The sequence below is a fragment of the Ziziphus jujuba genome, chromosome 3, assembly GCF_031755915.1.
Source record: "Ziziphus jujuba cultivar Dongzao chromosome 3, ASM3175591v1".
NCBI classification, from domain to species: Eukaryota; Viridiplantae; Streptophyta; class Magnoliopsida; order Rosales; family Rhamnaceae; genus Ziziphus; species Ziziphus jujuba.
In genome coordinates, this window is record NC_083381.1 from 14,805,208 (window position 1) to 14,818,104 (window position 12,897).

The 12,897-nt window shown below is 33.8% G+C and overlaps 1 protein-coding gene across 2 annotated transcripts; it reads right to left on the reverse strand.

The window, feature by feature from the left end:
• Positions 1-4,161: 4,161 nt before the first annotated feature.
• On the reverse strand, positions 4,162-7,355 carry LOC125423508 (cysteine-rich receptor-like protein kinase 25). Of its 2 annotated transcripts, none has more exons than XM_060815223.1 (7): positions 6,524-7,355; positions 6,213-6,272; positions 5,910-6,031; positions 5,614-5,824; positions 5,116-5,353; positions 4,800-4,950; positions 4,162-4,714 (listed from the first exon to the last, which is right to left on the reverse strand). In XM_060815223.1, the coding sequence occupies exons 1-7, from the start codon at positions 7,344-7,346 to the stop codon at positions 4,382-4,384; spliced, it is 1,938 nt and encodes a 645-aa protein (XP_060671206.1). In that variant the 5' UTR covers positions 7,347-7,355; the 3' UTR covers positions 4,162-4,381. The 2 variants fall into 2 exon arrangements, with proteins under 2 accessions (XP_060671206.1, XP_048333928.2); XM_048477971.2 differs by having other exon boundaries at positions 4,164-4,714; positions 6,213-6,353.
• Positions 7,356-12,897: the final 5,542 nt, after the last annotated feature.

Consider the following 12,897-nt stretch of genomic DNA (forward strand, 5'->3'; position numbering starts at 1 on the left):
GGATTACACTTCTTCATATCAAACTTTTTGAGTAGTTCCACAACATACTTTTTTTTAGCTAAGAAAATGCCATAACGAGATTGACATATTTCCATACCAAGAAAATAGTTCATCAATCCCAAAATTGACATTTCAAACACCTTTTGCATTTTATATTTAAACTCCAACACACTATATGAATCTCCTCCCATAACAAACGAGTCATCAACATATAGAGAAACAATTAATTTTTATCATTTGAATGTGACTTCACATATAAAGTAGGCTCATTCTCACTTCTTTTAAATTCATTTTCCACAAGGTGTGAGTCAATTCTGCTATACCAAGATCTAGGAGGTTGTTTCAAGCCATAAAGAGCTTTATGCAGCTTGTAAACTTTGTCTTCCTTTTCTTGAACAACAAAGACTTCAGGTTGAACAACAAAGCCTTCAGGTTGTTCAACATACATTTCTTCTTGCAAGTAACCATTGAGAAATGCAAATTTCACATCTAAATGATATACTTTCCAACCTATTTGAGCATCAAGAGCTAGTAGTAATGTGATTGTCTCATGCCTTGCAACTGGTGCAAACGTATCTCCATAATCAATACCTGGTTGCTGCACATAACCCTTAACTACCAACCTTGCCTTATGATTTTTTATTGTACCATCTGCATTGAGTTTGGTTTTAAAGACCCACTTCACTCTAATTGCCTTTTTTGCCTTGAGGTTTGTTCACCAATTCACAAGTCTTATTTTTGTTTATCATGCTGATTTAAGTTTCTATGGCCTTTCTCTATGTCTTAAACCGATTTGCATCATAGAAAGTAATTGGATCACCCAATGCTAGGTTGCATCTCTCATATACATCAGTCAAAGATCTTGTACCTCAGATTCCAATAGTATTTTCATCATCTGAATCAACCTCCTCTTGAATTTCATCATGCTTTTGGATAAAATAAAGATGTGAACATTACTTTTTTCCCAATTCCAAACATCAGCTTCATCAACGTTAACATTCTTACTAACAATCAGCTTGTTAGTCTTCAAATGATATACTCTGTATCCTTTGAGTTGCTGCTATAACTAACAAAATTCCTACATCAGCCTTTTGAACCAACTTGTCTCTTTTAATTCAAGAACATGTGTATAACAAATGTTCCCAAATATTTTCAAATGCTCCACAGTAGGCTTAGCTCGATACCACACTTAATATGGAGTTTTGGACTCCAATGCGTTAGTTGGTAATCGATTTAGCAAATATACTGAAGTATTCACTGCTTCAACCCAAAACTTCTTTGATAATTGCTTCTCAAACAACAAGCATCTACACATCTCCATAATAGTCCTGTTCTTCCTCTCACTAACCCCATTTTGCTGAGGAGTATAGGGAGAAGTTAGCTGATGTTGAATTCCAGCTTCTTTGCATTGCTACTTAAACTTTTGATTTGTATATTCAGTCCCATTATCTGATCTTATCACCTTGATGCGACACCTTGTTTGATTTTCAACCATGAGTTTAAAGGTGGTGAATATCTCAGTAACTTCAGATTTTTGTTTCAGAAAATATAGCCAACATGTTCTAGAGAAATCATTAATGAAAGTGAGAAAATATCTGCTAGCATTGATGGAATTTTCACTCATAGGTCCGCATACATCACTATGAATCAATTGAAGCTTTTTAGAAGCTTTCCAAGCACTTTTTGAAGGAAATGGAAACTTTTGTTGTTTACCAAGCTGACAAATTCACACACTTCTTGATTTTTGCTAACAGTAGGCATATTATCTACCAATTTCTTTTCATGCATTAGATTTAAGGAGTCATAGTTAAAATGACCAAGCCTTTTATGTCACAACTTAGATTCGTCACTAGATTTGGTATAAAAACATTGTTTCCCTTATTGTTCCACTCTGCTATGAAGCTTTTATCTTTCATTGCAACATTAGAAATTTCACTTCCATGTTGATCATATATTATGCAAGACTTATCTTGAAAATTCAAAAAATATCCATTTTCAAGCATTTGTCCCACATTCAACAAGCTTTGATTAATTTCAGGTACATATAGCACATTTGAAATGAGTTTAGTACCTATTCAAGTTTCCACAGCCACATCTCCTTTGCTTTGAACTTGAATATAATCTCCATTTTTCTATTTGGACTTTGGAAACAAAGCTTCATTCCAAGCTCTTGAAGAGATCAGCATCATGAGTCATATGTTGAGTGCAGTCACAATCCACCAACCAAGCTTCTTTGCTGTCGTTTTCTGCATAACATGTCGCAACAAATAACCTTTCTTCATTTTGCTGTGCTTCATTAGCAACTTGTACTTGGTGTGCTTATTGCATTGGTCCTCCTTTGTTTTTGCAAACTTTTTCAATATGTCCAAGTTGTTTTCAAGCCCTACATTGAACATTAGGCCTAAACCAACAATACTTTTCAGAATGATTGTTCTTTTTACAATGAGAACACTTCATAAACTTCTTTCTTTCACCATCTCTATTCGTACCAGCACCATTTCTTCCTTTGTCATTACTTCCTCCACCTTGCTGTTTCCTTTAGTTATTGTTTGCTGGAGCCTTTCCTTTTTATAGTGCTAGAAAAGCACTTTCTGAGGTTTCTTTCTTGTCTTATAGATCTTCTTTGTTCAGTTACTTGTAAACCATTAACAAGTTCCGACAAAGAAAATTGATTAAGGTCTCTTGACTCCTCCAAGCATGAGATCTTTGCTTCAAACTTCTCTGCCAAGTTAACCAGCACTTTCTCCACCATTTTTCTATCACTTAGCTCCTCTCCAAGAATTCTGATATGGTTTATTACCTTCATAAGTCTATCTATAAAGTTTTTCACCAACTTAGAATTCTTCATTTTTAGAGTCTCAAACTCCCTTCTTAAATTCAATACCTACATCTGTCTTGTTCTTGCACTTCCCCGGAAATCTTCATTCAGCTTGTCCTATACCTCTTTGGCTGTAGTGCAAGCCATAATTCTGGTGAACATCACATCTGAAACACCAGCATGTAAAGCAGATAAAGCCTTAAACTTTTCAGTAACTTCCTCACTATGTTGCTTTATTTGTGCAATAGTGGGATTTGCTGTCAAAGGAGAAGGATCTCTATTAGTTTCCACAACTTCCCACAAGTCAAAAGCTTGAAGGTAAGCTTTTATCTTTATAGACCACATAACATAATTTTCTCCAAAAATATAGGAGGTGATGGAGCAGAAAAATGAGCTGAAGCCATTTAAAAACGGAAGGAAAGGTAGAAGGAAGGTTTCTGTATTTTTCTTGCTATTTCACTCACGGCCCCTCAAGATCATAGAAGCTTTGATACCATTTTGTGGGATTTGAAACAAAAAACACAGTAAAAATGAAAAGAAGAAAAATGAAGCTTAATCTGGTGTGAAAAACTACATTGCATTCATTTTTGGAAAGAAACCATATAAACATAAACTTACAAAAGTAATACATCTAATTTTCACCTAACACTACAGTAATCATACTACCAAAAACCAAGACGTATTTTGGCTACCTAATACAACAGTGTTTTAAACATAAAACTGAATATAAAGTAACTAAACATAAAAAAACAACTAATTGCAGCAACAAAAGTGTCATTACTCTAACAGAGGTGAATGCGCACCCTTTCATCAATAAGTTTTATTATTTTTAATAAGTTCCAATTAGTCGTTTGTTTTATTTTGTATTTGATCATTGTTTAAACGGTGTTGTTGAGGTCTTCTTTGTATAAAAGGACCATCGGTCTAAGATGGATCTAGGCCTATTTTGTTGTTCAATTTTCTTGAAGTTGAAGCTTCTATATTAATGGAATCTTAGCCTTCATTTGGTTCTCTGAGTTAAACATCTGGAATTTCAAAGTTTTCTTTCATTTCCTTGCAGCACTTGTCCTTTTGTCAAAATTTTAAAGTAAACAAAGTCATTTGGGCCACCAAGATCGCCATGCATATCAGGCTCAAAAGATGGAATGAGGTATTTTGAAACAAGTTTAGGAAAGTCACACAATTGGACTTAAGCAAATAAGAACTTGTAATTTTGATTCCAACAACATGAATTGGAGGATGGAAAATCTAATCTCGACCTTCCAGCAAATGATAATAAAACATTAAAAAGAACTTCAATTCCACATCTTTAATATATATGGATACCCTTGCAAATATTTCTAAAATTATTTTTGATTGTCAATTTTTAAGATAGATACTTTTTTATAGTGTTTGACAAGAAATATTAAAACGAAAATTTCATTTACAATTACAAAAAACAGAATTGAATACTTCGAGAACTAATACTTGTCTTAAAAAACATTGATACTTGTCTTAAAAAATGGCAGATGCAGTAGAAAAGCTGGCCTGGCAATGGACAATGCCTTCAATGATAAATTAACCCTACCGAGGAAAAATTTCAGAAATGGACATATTATTAATAGTAGTTGACTTAGACTTGCTTGTAGATTTGTTGGATTCGATCCCAACTGAAGGCATGTCTTGGTTAGTTCGAGTTTGCGGTAAAAAAGCTGGCTTGCGAGGTAATGCCAATGAGACAGAGTAACTGCTTAACATGAGAACTATCGTTGCCATGGTGGGTCTGCTCACTGGATCTTCCTCTACACAAAGTAAGCCAATATGAATACATCTAATTACTTCATTTCTCGAATAAGAATTTCCAAGGCTAGGATCCAACATCTCCAATATTGTCCCATCCATCCAATGTTTCCAAGCCTGTATTAATTCATAGTGCCATTTAAAATGTCACGACAACAAATGATGAAATAGATTACATAGTTTCATTTTGGTTCATACTCACATAGCTCAGGAGGTCTGTGGGACCATCTGATTGAAGAAAACTGCTATTTTTCTTGCCAGTTACAATCTCCAAAATTATTACACCAAAACTGTAAACATCGGACTTCACAGAAAATTTTCCATGAAATGCATACTCTGGTGACATGTAACCACTACAGACAACCAAATATGAACTAAAAGTTTAGTCACATAGGAAAAGTTTAAAAATGTGATAATTTAAATTGTAGCTGGTAAAGGTATCAGAATTCCATTAAGATGGAAAATATATAATTAATGTACTAATTTATAGTTTAGAAATTAGTAATATAAACTCTTACTATGTCCCAACAATCCTACTTGTGTTCCCCTGAGTTTGGTCAACTCCAAAAATCTTTGCCAGCCCAAAGTCTGAAATTTTTGGATTCATTTCCTCATCTAACAATATATTGCTAGATTTAAGATCACGATGTATAATTCTCAATTGAGAATCTTCATGAAGATAAAGAATCCCTCGAGCAACCCCATTAATAATTTTGGAACGCCTCGACCAATCCAAATGTCCTTGCTTGTCAAGGTCTACAAATATGTAATTAGTAAAAATATAAACTTAGTATAAAACAATTAAGATTTTGTCTATGTGTGTCTATAAAGAAATCATTCAGTTCCAGGAAAACAAGAAGAAACAAGAATACAAATATACATATAGATATATATAGTTTTCCACAAATCTTGTAGATTTTTTAGAATGAGCAAGATTTTAAATGAAACTATATTTAAATCTACTTTAAACAATTGACAGCTAATGCTGAAAGTTTTAAATATGTTAAAAGACAAACCAAATAGGAAGTGGTCAAGGCTATTGTTGGGCATAAATTCGTAAACAAGAATCTTTTCTTCTCCTTCCAAGCAAAATCCCAATAGCCTAGCCAGATTTCTGTGGTGAAGCTTCGCTACCAATACAACCTCAGTCTTAAACTCTTCTCCTCCATGCCCAGAGCTTTTTGAATGCCTCTTCACAGCTATATGTTGCCCGTTTGGAAGTATTCCCTGAATGTATTGCTAAAAATCAATTTTGAGAAAATATCAAAAGTTTGAGTTGTATTGAAATTTTAATTTCTGAAAACCTAACTACCTTGTAAACCTCGCCAAATCCACCTTCGCCTATTTTGTTACCACCAGAGAAGTTGTTTGTGGCTACTTTAATAATACTCAAATCAAATTGCAACGATTCTACAGTAGATATATCATTGCCATCTACAAAATCATTAATGTACAGTTAATTTTTTTAAAATAATAATAATAATAATAATAATCGGGCATATATATGGTTGAAGCTTTTAAATAACAGAATCAAACCGAGCTGTAGGTGAAAATAATAATAAATGACTTAAATTTGACAAGGAAATAAATTAATTCTCTCCCTATAAAAATTTACCATTTCTTTCTTGTATAGCATTGTACTTTTCCTTTGTTCTTCTTCTTAGGAAACAGTATCCTACAGAGGAAAGGAAAAAAATAACAGCAAATATTGGAACAACAATGGAAACTATAAGTGTTGTTGAGATTTGATTTTTTCCTGCAAAGACATGAAAATGTAATCATATATCAATGTGCTTGAGACTATTTAAGTTCTCCCATATAAACAATCACACTTTTCAAAGGGAGTATACAACATATGGATTAGTAAAACAAGCTAAGTTAGACTTGGCTAGTAACATTAACATAAGAAGATGCGTTTCAATTTACCGTCAGATCCGGATGAAGGTGGAGGAGGAACAAGCAACGGTGTCGGGGTTGGTGCAGCCGCCAGCTCGTAAAAAGGGTAGATTTCGTATCTAATATTACAACTAGGACTCAAAATATTTCCCCCACGCCGTCCATAACAACAACTCGTAAGACGTGCAACCATTCCTCGGAGACACCTATCACAATCGGAGCTGTTCAGGTCTGGGGTGCATTGAACTAGGTTGTACAACGTGTCGTTTGCTGTAAAGCTTGCTTCTTCCGTGGCAAATTTTTTAGCCCCTGTTGGAGCATCCGCGGCTCTTGTCACAGAGTTGTTCATCGATACTTGTAACAGCTGATTAAACCGGACTGGCTCGGAAATATCTTGTGTGTTTGATATCGAAACGGAAGGAGAATCGTCCATGTTGCCAAAGAAAGATTCATTCGAGTAACGTATCATACAACGATCGTACCATATTACAGCCACCTTTGCTACGGAACAGTATTTCTCAACTAAATCTTTGGATGCAATTGTCACACATTCTTGGCACATATCTATGGTTACGTCGCCACGACATAGAATCGAGCCGTAAACAACATTTCCAGGGTCTTGGCCAGCAGAGGTGTTGTAGAATCCGGTGTCGCGAGTGGAATTGGAGGTCAGGTAAGACAGGAGTTGATTGAGATTGGATTGGTAGGTGCTGTTTGGTGTGAAAGTGGATGTGTTTGGACATACACTGTATCGGTATTCAGGGATAGCTTCAATAGTAAGGCTAAGCCTGATAAGAAACCAGATGATCAGAACAAGAAGCGCCATGTTCATATAACCTGAAGGAGTAGCCATCTTGATATGATCAAGCCCACGACTTCCCATTTGTCGTCATATCGATTTAAAGAGATATACATATAACGTGGAGGTGATGGGAGTGGCAAGAATGTAAATTTTAGCGGTGACATATGGCCTTTGACCAAAAATAGTCATATGTGGCTGGGCCATTGTGTCAGGGTTTTTTTGTCAAACATTATGTCAGAGCTTGAATAAATTAGATACTGAAAAGTCATCGATTATAAAACCAGAAGCCCGTGGTAAGTGATTTATTATTATACTTTTACTTGTCAAATTTTTCTTCTATAAAATATTAGTTTTCTTCATGTACGCTGTTCTTTTCTTTTCTTTTTTATTTATTTTTTTTTTCCTTTTCATCAAGTTTACGTTTATAGAGATTACCTTAAAAGATAACTTCACTTTTACTGAATGTTAAATCCTGACTACGATTTTTGTATTTAATTTGTTTCCTTGGCACTTTCTAACGATATAGGTATTAAAATCGGACAATTGCATTTTAATATTTTCTAATTTGGGATAATTACATTTTTCACTCGTTTCACAAAGCTTTGCATAGCCCACTGTCAATCTACAAATTTTGTTACAATTTTGGCAATTGGACTTTTCTTTTTTCTTTTTTTTTTTCTTTTTTTCTAATAATAGTTAATGGACATTTTTGTATAGAAAAAATTTAAGACTCAGTTTGATAGGAAGTATTGTATTGAAATGTATTATATTGGAGTAGATTAAAATATATTGTATTGAAATACACTATAACATTTGACAATGTAACATATTATACTATCTATTTTTTTATTAAAATAATCATATATCTTAATTTATATATTTTATATAATTTATTATTATAAATAATTTTCTATTGAATGCTATATATTTAAGTATGTGGATGGCAACCATGCATTGGAAGGAAGCATTGGAAGGCGACCCTAGAATCAGAAACCATTAATTGACTTACTTTCAACAATTCCCTTTCTGTTCCTCCTATTTATTAATATATATTTGGAGATTTCAACTATCTCAACAAGAAAAAAAATATTATTTGTCATCATTGATGAACTAGCTGACATATATACTAAGTAATAGTTTAAATAGTTAATATTAAAAAGTTTACTTTTAGAATTTTAGTAAAAAAAAAAAAAAATGAATCCACCAATTAAAATTTATCATATAAACTTATAACTTGTCACTAATAGTAATAAATAGCAAAATTTAAATAAAAAACAATTGATTACTTAAAATAATCAATAATAGAATGATTACTTAAAATAATTAGGAAAACAAAAATAATTTTTATATTTCGATTAAAAAAAACAAAAATAAATCGAAGTGCAAGCAAATGAATAGTCAAGGTAGTATTGTAATTTGTCTACTCTTTATTTCCTGCTAAACGTGCGGAAAAGTATTATAATTCTTGTTACAATGGTTAGTTTGGGATGGTCAAAGTTTGGGAATCTAAATTAATGTATACGTTGTAATTATTTATAAGATAAATTTCAAAAGTGGCCCCTCTATTTTGTACTTTTTTATTATACTCTTTCTCTGTAAGTTCGAAAATTGCTCGGAGTTGTCCTCGTATTCTAATTTTTTAGGTGAGACCCAACAATGTATAACCTTATAATTCTTTAAGATTTGTTAGCATATTAAATTGCTATCTATCTTAAAAACAGTTATGAGTTGGGCTTGATAAGTATGGTATATAATTAAAAATTGGCTCAATGCATGAAATTTTTTTTCTTTATCGATCAATCACTGAAATAATTTATTGTATCTTTAATCTAGGATGAATTGCATTTTAATTAGTACCTACACTTTAGTTGGATTGCACATTTTTTTTCCTAAATAAAAGTCTAATTCATTAAAAATTGATGTCTCTCTCTTTTTATGTTTTATTTCCTTTGCATATCTCTATATTCTTCTTATCCCCACTGTAATAACTGAACAATATTGTGTAAAGGCTGTGCTCTACTCATTAAGTTAAAACATTACATTTCTACAGATACATGATGATAAACATGGTAAATCAAGAGATTACAAGGAATTAACAGTATATATTATATACATATATATATATATATATATATAGATAAGATTCTTCTCTAACACCCTCCAAGTCTTCATATCTTTTCATCTAACAAGGCTCTATTTATTACTTCTCCATCTATATGAAATTTTTTCTCTTAATATTTATCAAATAGCTACTGGAAAATCTCTCCAACTTCTGATTTTGAAAGACTCACCGGAGCAGACAGTACTTTAAACACAAATTAAAATAAAATAAAATTTAAAAAAAAAAGCAAGGAAAAAAAGATTATTTATGTCTTTCAAAATAACAGGTACAGTAAAATTGTGAAGATGAGTCAAATATTAAGGAACTGATATGAATCCATTGAAAATGGTATTAATTTTCAATATGGAAGAAATTGTTCGGAACAAATATGTGATTAAGAGAATTTAGAAAGAAATATATATATATGTATATGTGTGTGTGTGTGTGTGTGTGTGTGATTAAGTTGATATAACATTAGTCCTAACAAGATATACTAGCCAGCATTGTGGGGTCCAATCTCTTCTTAAAACCAACCTATTAAAGTTTTTACTTGTTATCTAAATTTATTTAGTGGTTAAGTTTATTTGGTAGCTAAGTTAGTTAGTAAAACAACAACCTTATAGTCTTATAAATATGTGTTAGGCTTTTAGTCTTGTATCATAAACAACATAGACTTTTTAGAGATTTTAGAAAGAGAATTTCTAGAGAAGTTTTTTTATGTATGGATTTTTAAAAAATAATATATATTTTTCTTTTTAATATTTTGTGTTTTACTTTCCTTTGTTTTTTGTGTTTTAATGGTCACAGAATCACAATAAGTGATATTAGAGCCAAAAACCATATAGAGCCATGTGTATGCATGAGAGAAAACCCAATGTGATCGAATGGTGGTGGGCCCTTGGCTAATAGACCGCAATGGTGAATTTAAATCCCATAATCAACGATTGAAGTTTGGTGACACAAAATTTCATGTCGAGGTGGTGCGGCAATGGGGATCTCCATGCATGGGGTATATGGGGGATGCCATGCAAGGGTGCCATGGTGTGTTATGTGAGTCACCATAGTAAAAGAGTTGGTGACATCTCAATAGATGGGGACAAAATAGTGGTTGTTGGTTTAAGAGGGTGTCTGTGACAGTACAAACCATCCGCATGCGATATTATTCTCTTTGGGCCTGGAAAATCCTCTTACAACCCAGCTCTCAAGGTTTTAAAAGGCCTCGCAATAGTTTGGAAAAATCCTCTTCCAACCCCTACCTACCAGTCCCACTGGCACGGGCTTCTAGGTCCAATCAGAATATTGTCTACTTTGGACCCAGCCTGTACGGTTTTACATTCTCTCATGGGAAGACCTCGTAAGGGAAAGGTATCCACACCTACTTATGTGGGGTGTTTCGTTCCCCTTTCCAACCGATGTGGGACTTCACAATCCTTCCCCCTTGGGGCCTAGTGTCTTTGCTGGCACATCGATCCAGGTCTGGCTCTAATACCATCTGTGACAGCCCAAACCACCCATATGCGATATTGTCCTCTTTAGACTTGAGAATCCTCTTACAACCCAGCCCTCAAGGTTTTAAAAGGTCTTGCAATGGTTAGGGGGAATCCTCTTTCAACCCTTACCTACCAGTCCCACTGGTATGGGCTTCTAGGCCTAATCACGATATTTTCCGCTTTGGGCACAGCTCGCACGGTTTTACATTCCCACTTATATGGAGTGTTTTGTTTCCTTTTGCAACTGATGTGGGACTTCACAGTGCTAGCTTAGGAATAAAAAAAAAAAAAAAAAAAGGCTAGTGGTCATTAGTTTGAGGGGGTGATTGTAGAGTGTACCAACATAACTCCCACATTGATTAGACATGGATATTAAAGGATATATAAGAGGCTTGAGTTACTTTCCTATAGGGTTAACTTTTTAGAGTAGAATCCAAAGCCTCAATAAGTGGTATTAGAGTCAAGTTTAGAGATAGGGCCCAATCGGCGGTCCACATGCCGGTGTCTTCATGCGCTTCCAAGTGCAGCTTATCCAAGCTGTACTAGATCTGGGCCATGTCATTGGACACGTCACTGACATGTTTTCTACCATGTGTACAACGTAACTGACACATCATCATATCATCTGTCACACTAGCATGGTAAAATTTTTTTCAAAAATTACAAGAATATCCCATATTTTCTAGTATTTGTAGGTTTACCTTAGAACTTTTGTATTTGTAATTTGACCCAGAACTTTTAGAAATTACACTTTTGCCTAAATTTTCTAAAATCTAGATTTTGAAGTTAGAAGAGTCAAATCAAACATTTTTGAACATTTCAGATGCATTGGCAGATTTTTTTTTTGCCAAATTTAGCTCTAATTTTTTGATGAAGCCATTGTAAAGCAATATGTCAATGGAGGAATCATTTTCAAATGTTATAGTCAAGCTTATTACCGCGAACTATACACTTTGGAGACCTTGGATGGAATATCTCCTCAATTGCAAAGATTTTTTTGACCTCTTAGATGCTTAAAAAAAAGAATCTCGATTTTACCAAAGAAGTAAAATGGAAGAAACTAAACAAGAAAATGATTTATTAAATTTAGCAATAGATCGATCATAGTATCTTCCATTATATTGCACAGGAGATTGACTTATGCACACTTTGGAAGAAGTTGGACGACATGTACCTAGCCAAGATGGCTTGGAATAAAGTTATGCTGATGAGGTGTTTAGTGAATTTGAAGTTAAAGAATGGAACTTATGAAGCCAAACACACTAGTGTATTTTAGAGCTTGGTAAATCAATTATCTGCAGTGAAGTTATAACTAAGGGATGAGGAACAAACACTTTTAATTTTTAGTTTTCTTCTAGATAGTTGGGAGACCATGTGGTCTTTCTTAGCAATTTTGCACCAAATGATAAACTTCCCATGGCTATGGTAATGGATGCCATATTTAATGAGGAGGCCAGAAGAAAGGACATACGCAATGACTAGTCACATGCCTTAGTTATAAAGAAATGAGGGAGACAACAAGAAAGTAGTCAAGGAAGGGGGAGATGTAGAAGCCAGAGAAAAGGCAAATCCACATATGAAAGGAGGCCAATATATAAATGCCATTATTATGGCTGAGAAGGTCACTTGAAGTACTAAAGGAATATATTGGGAGTAGGAACTAAAAAATAATTGGCCAAAGAAAGATGGTAAGATTTCAGTCATTGTTAAAGGAGAAGTGACATGTTGTTCCATACATGAAGAGACGTGTCTTCACATTTCAAGCCAAGACGTTGAGTGGATAGTTGCTACTGTAGCATCCTACCACATTGCTCCATACATAGAGTTTTTCAAAATATACAAAGTAGGTGTCGGGACCCATTCAGGATCCTTTCTCAAAAACCCTAGATAAGCCGTGATCCAGGGGAAAACCTTACCAGACAGTCCTACGGAAAATTCAGTGGTATCTTCCTTAATGGTTGAGCATGTCCAAAAAATTACCTGTACAAAAACACACTTCTATACAGTACCA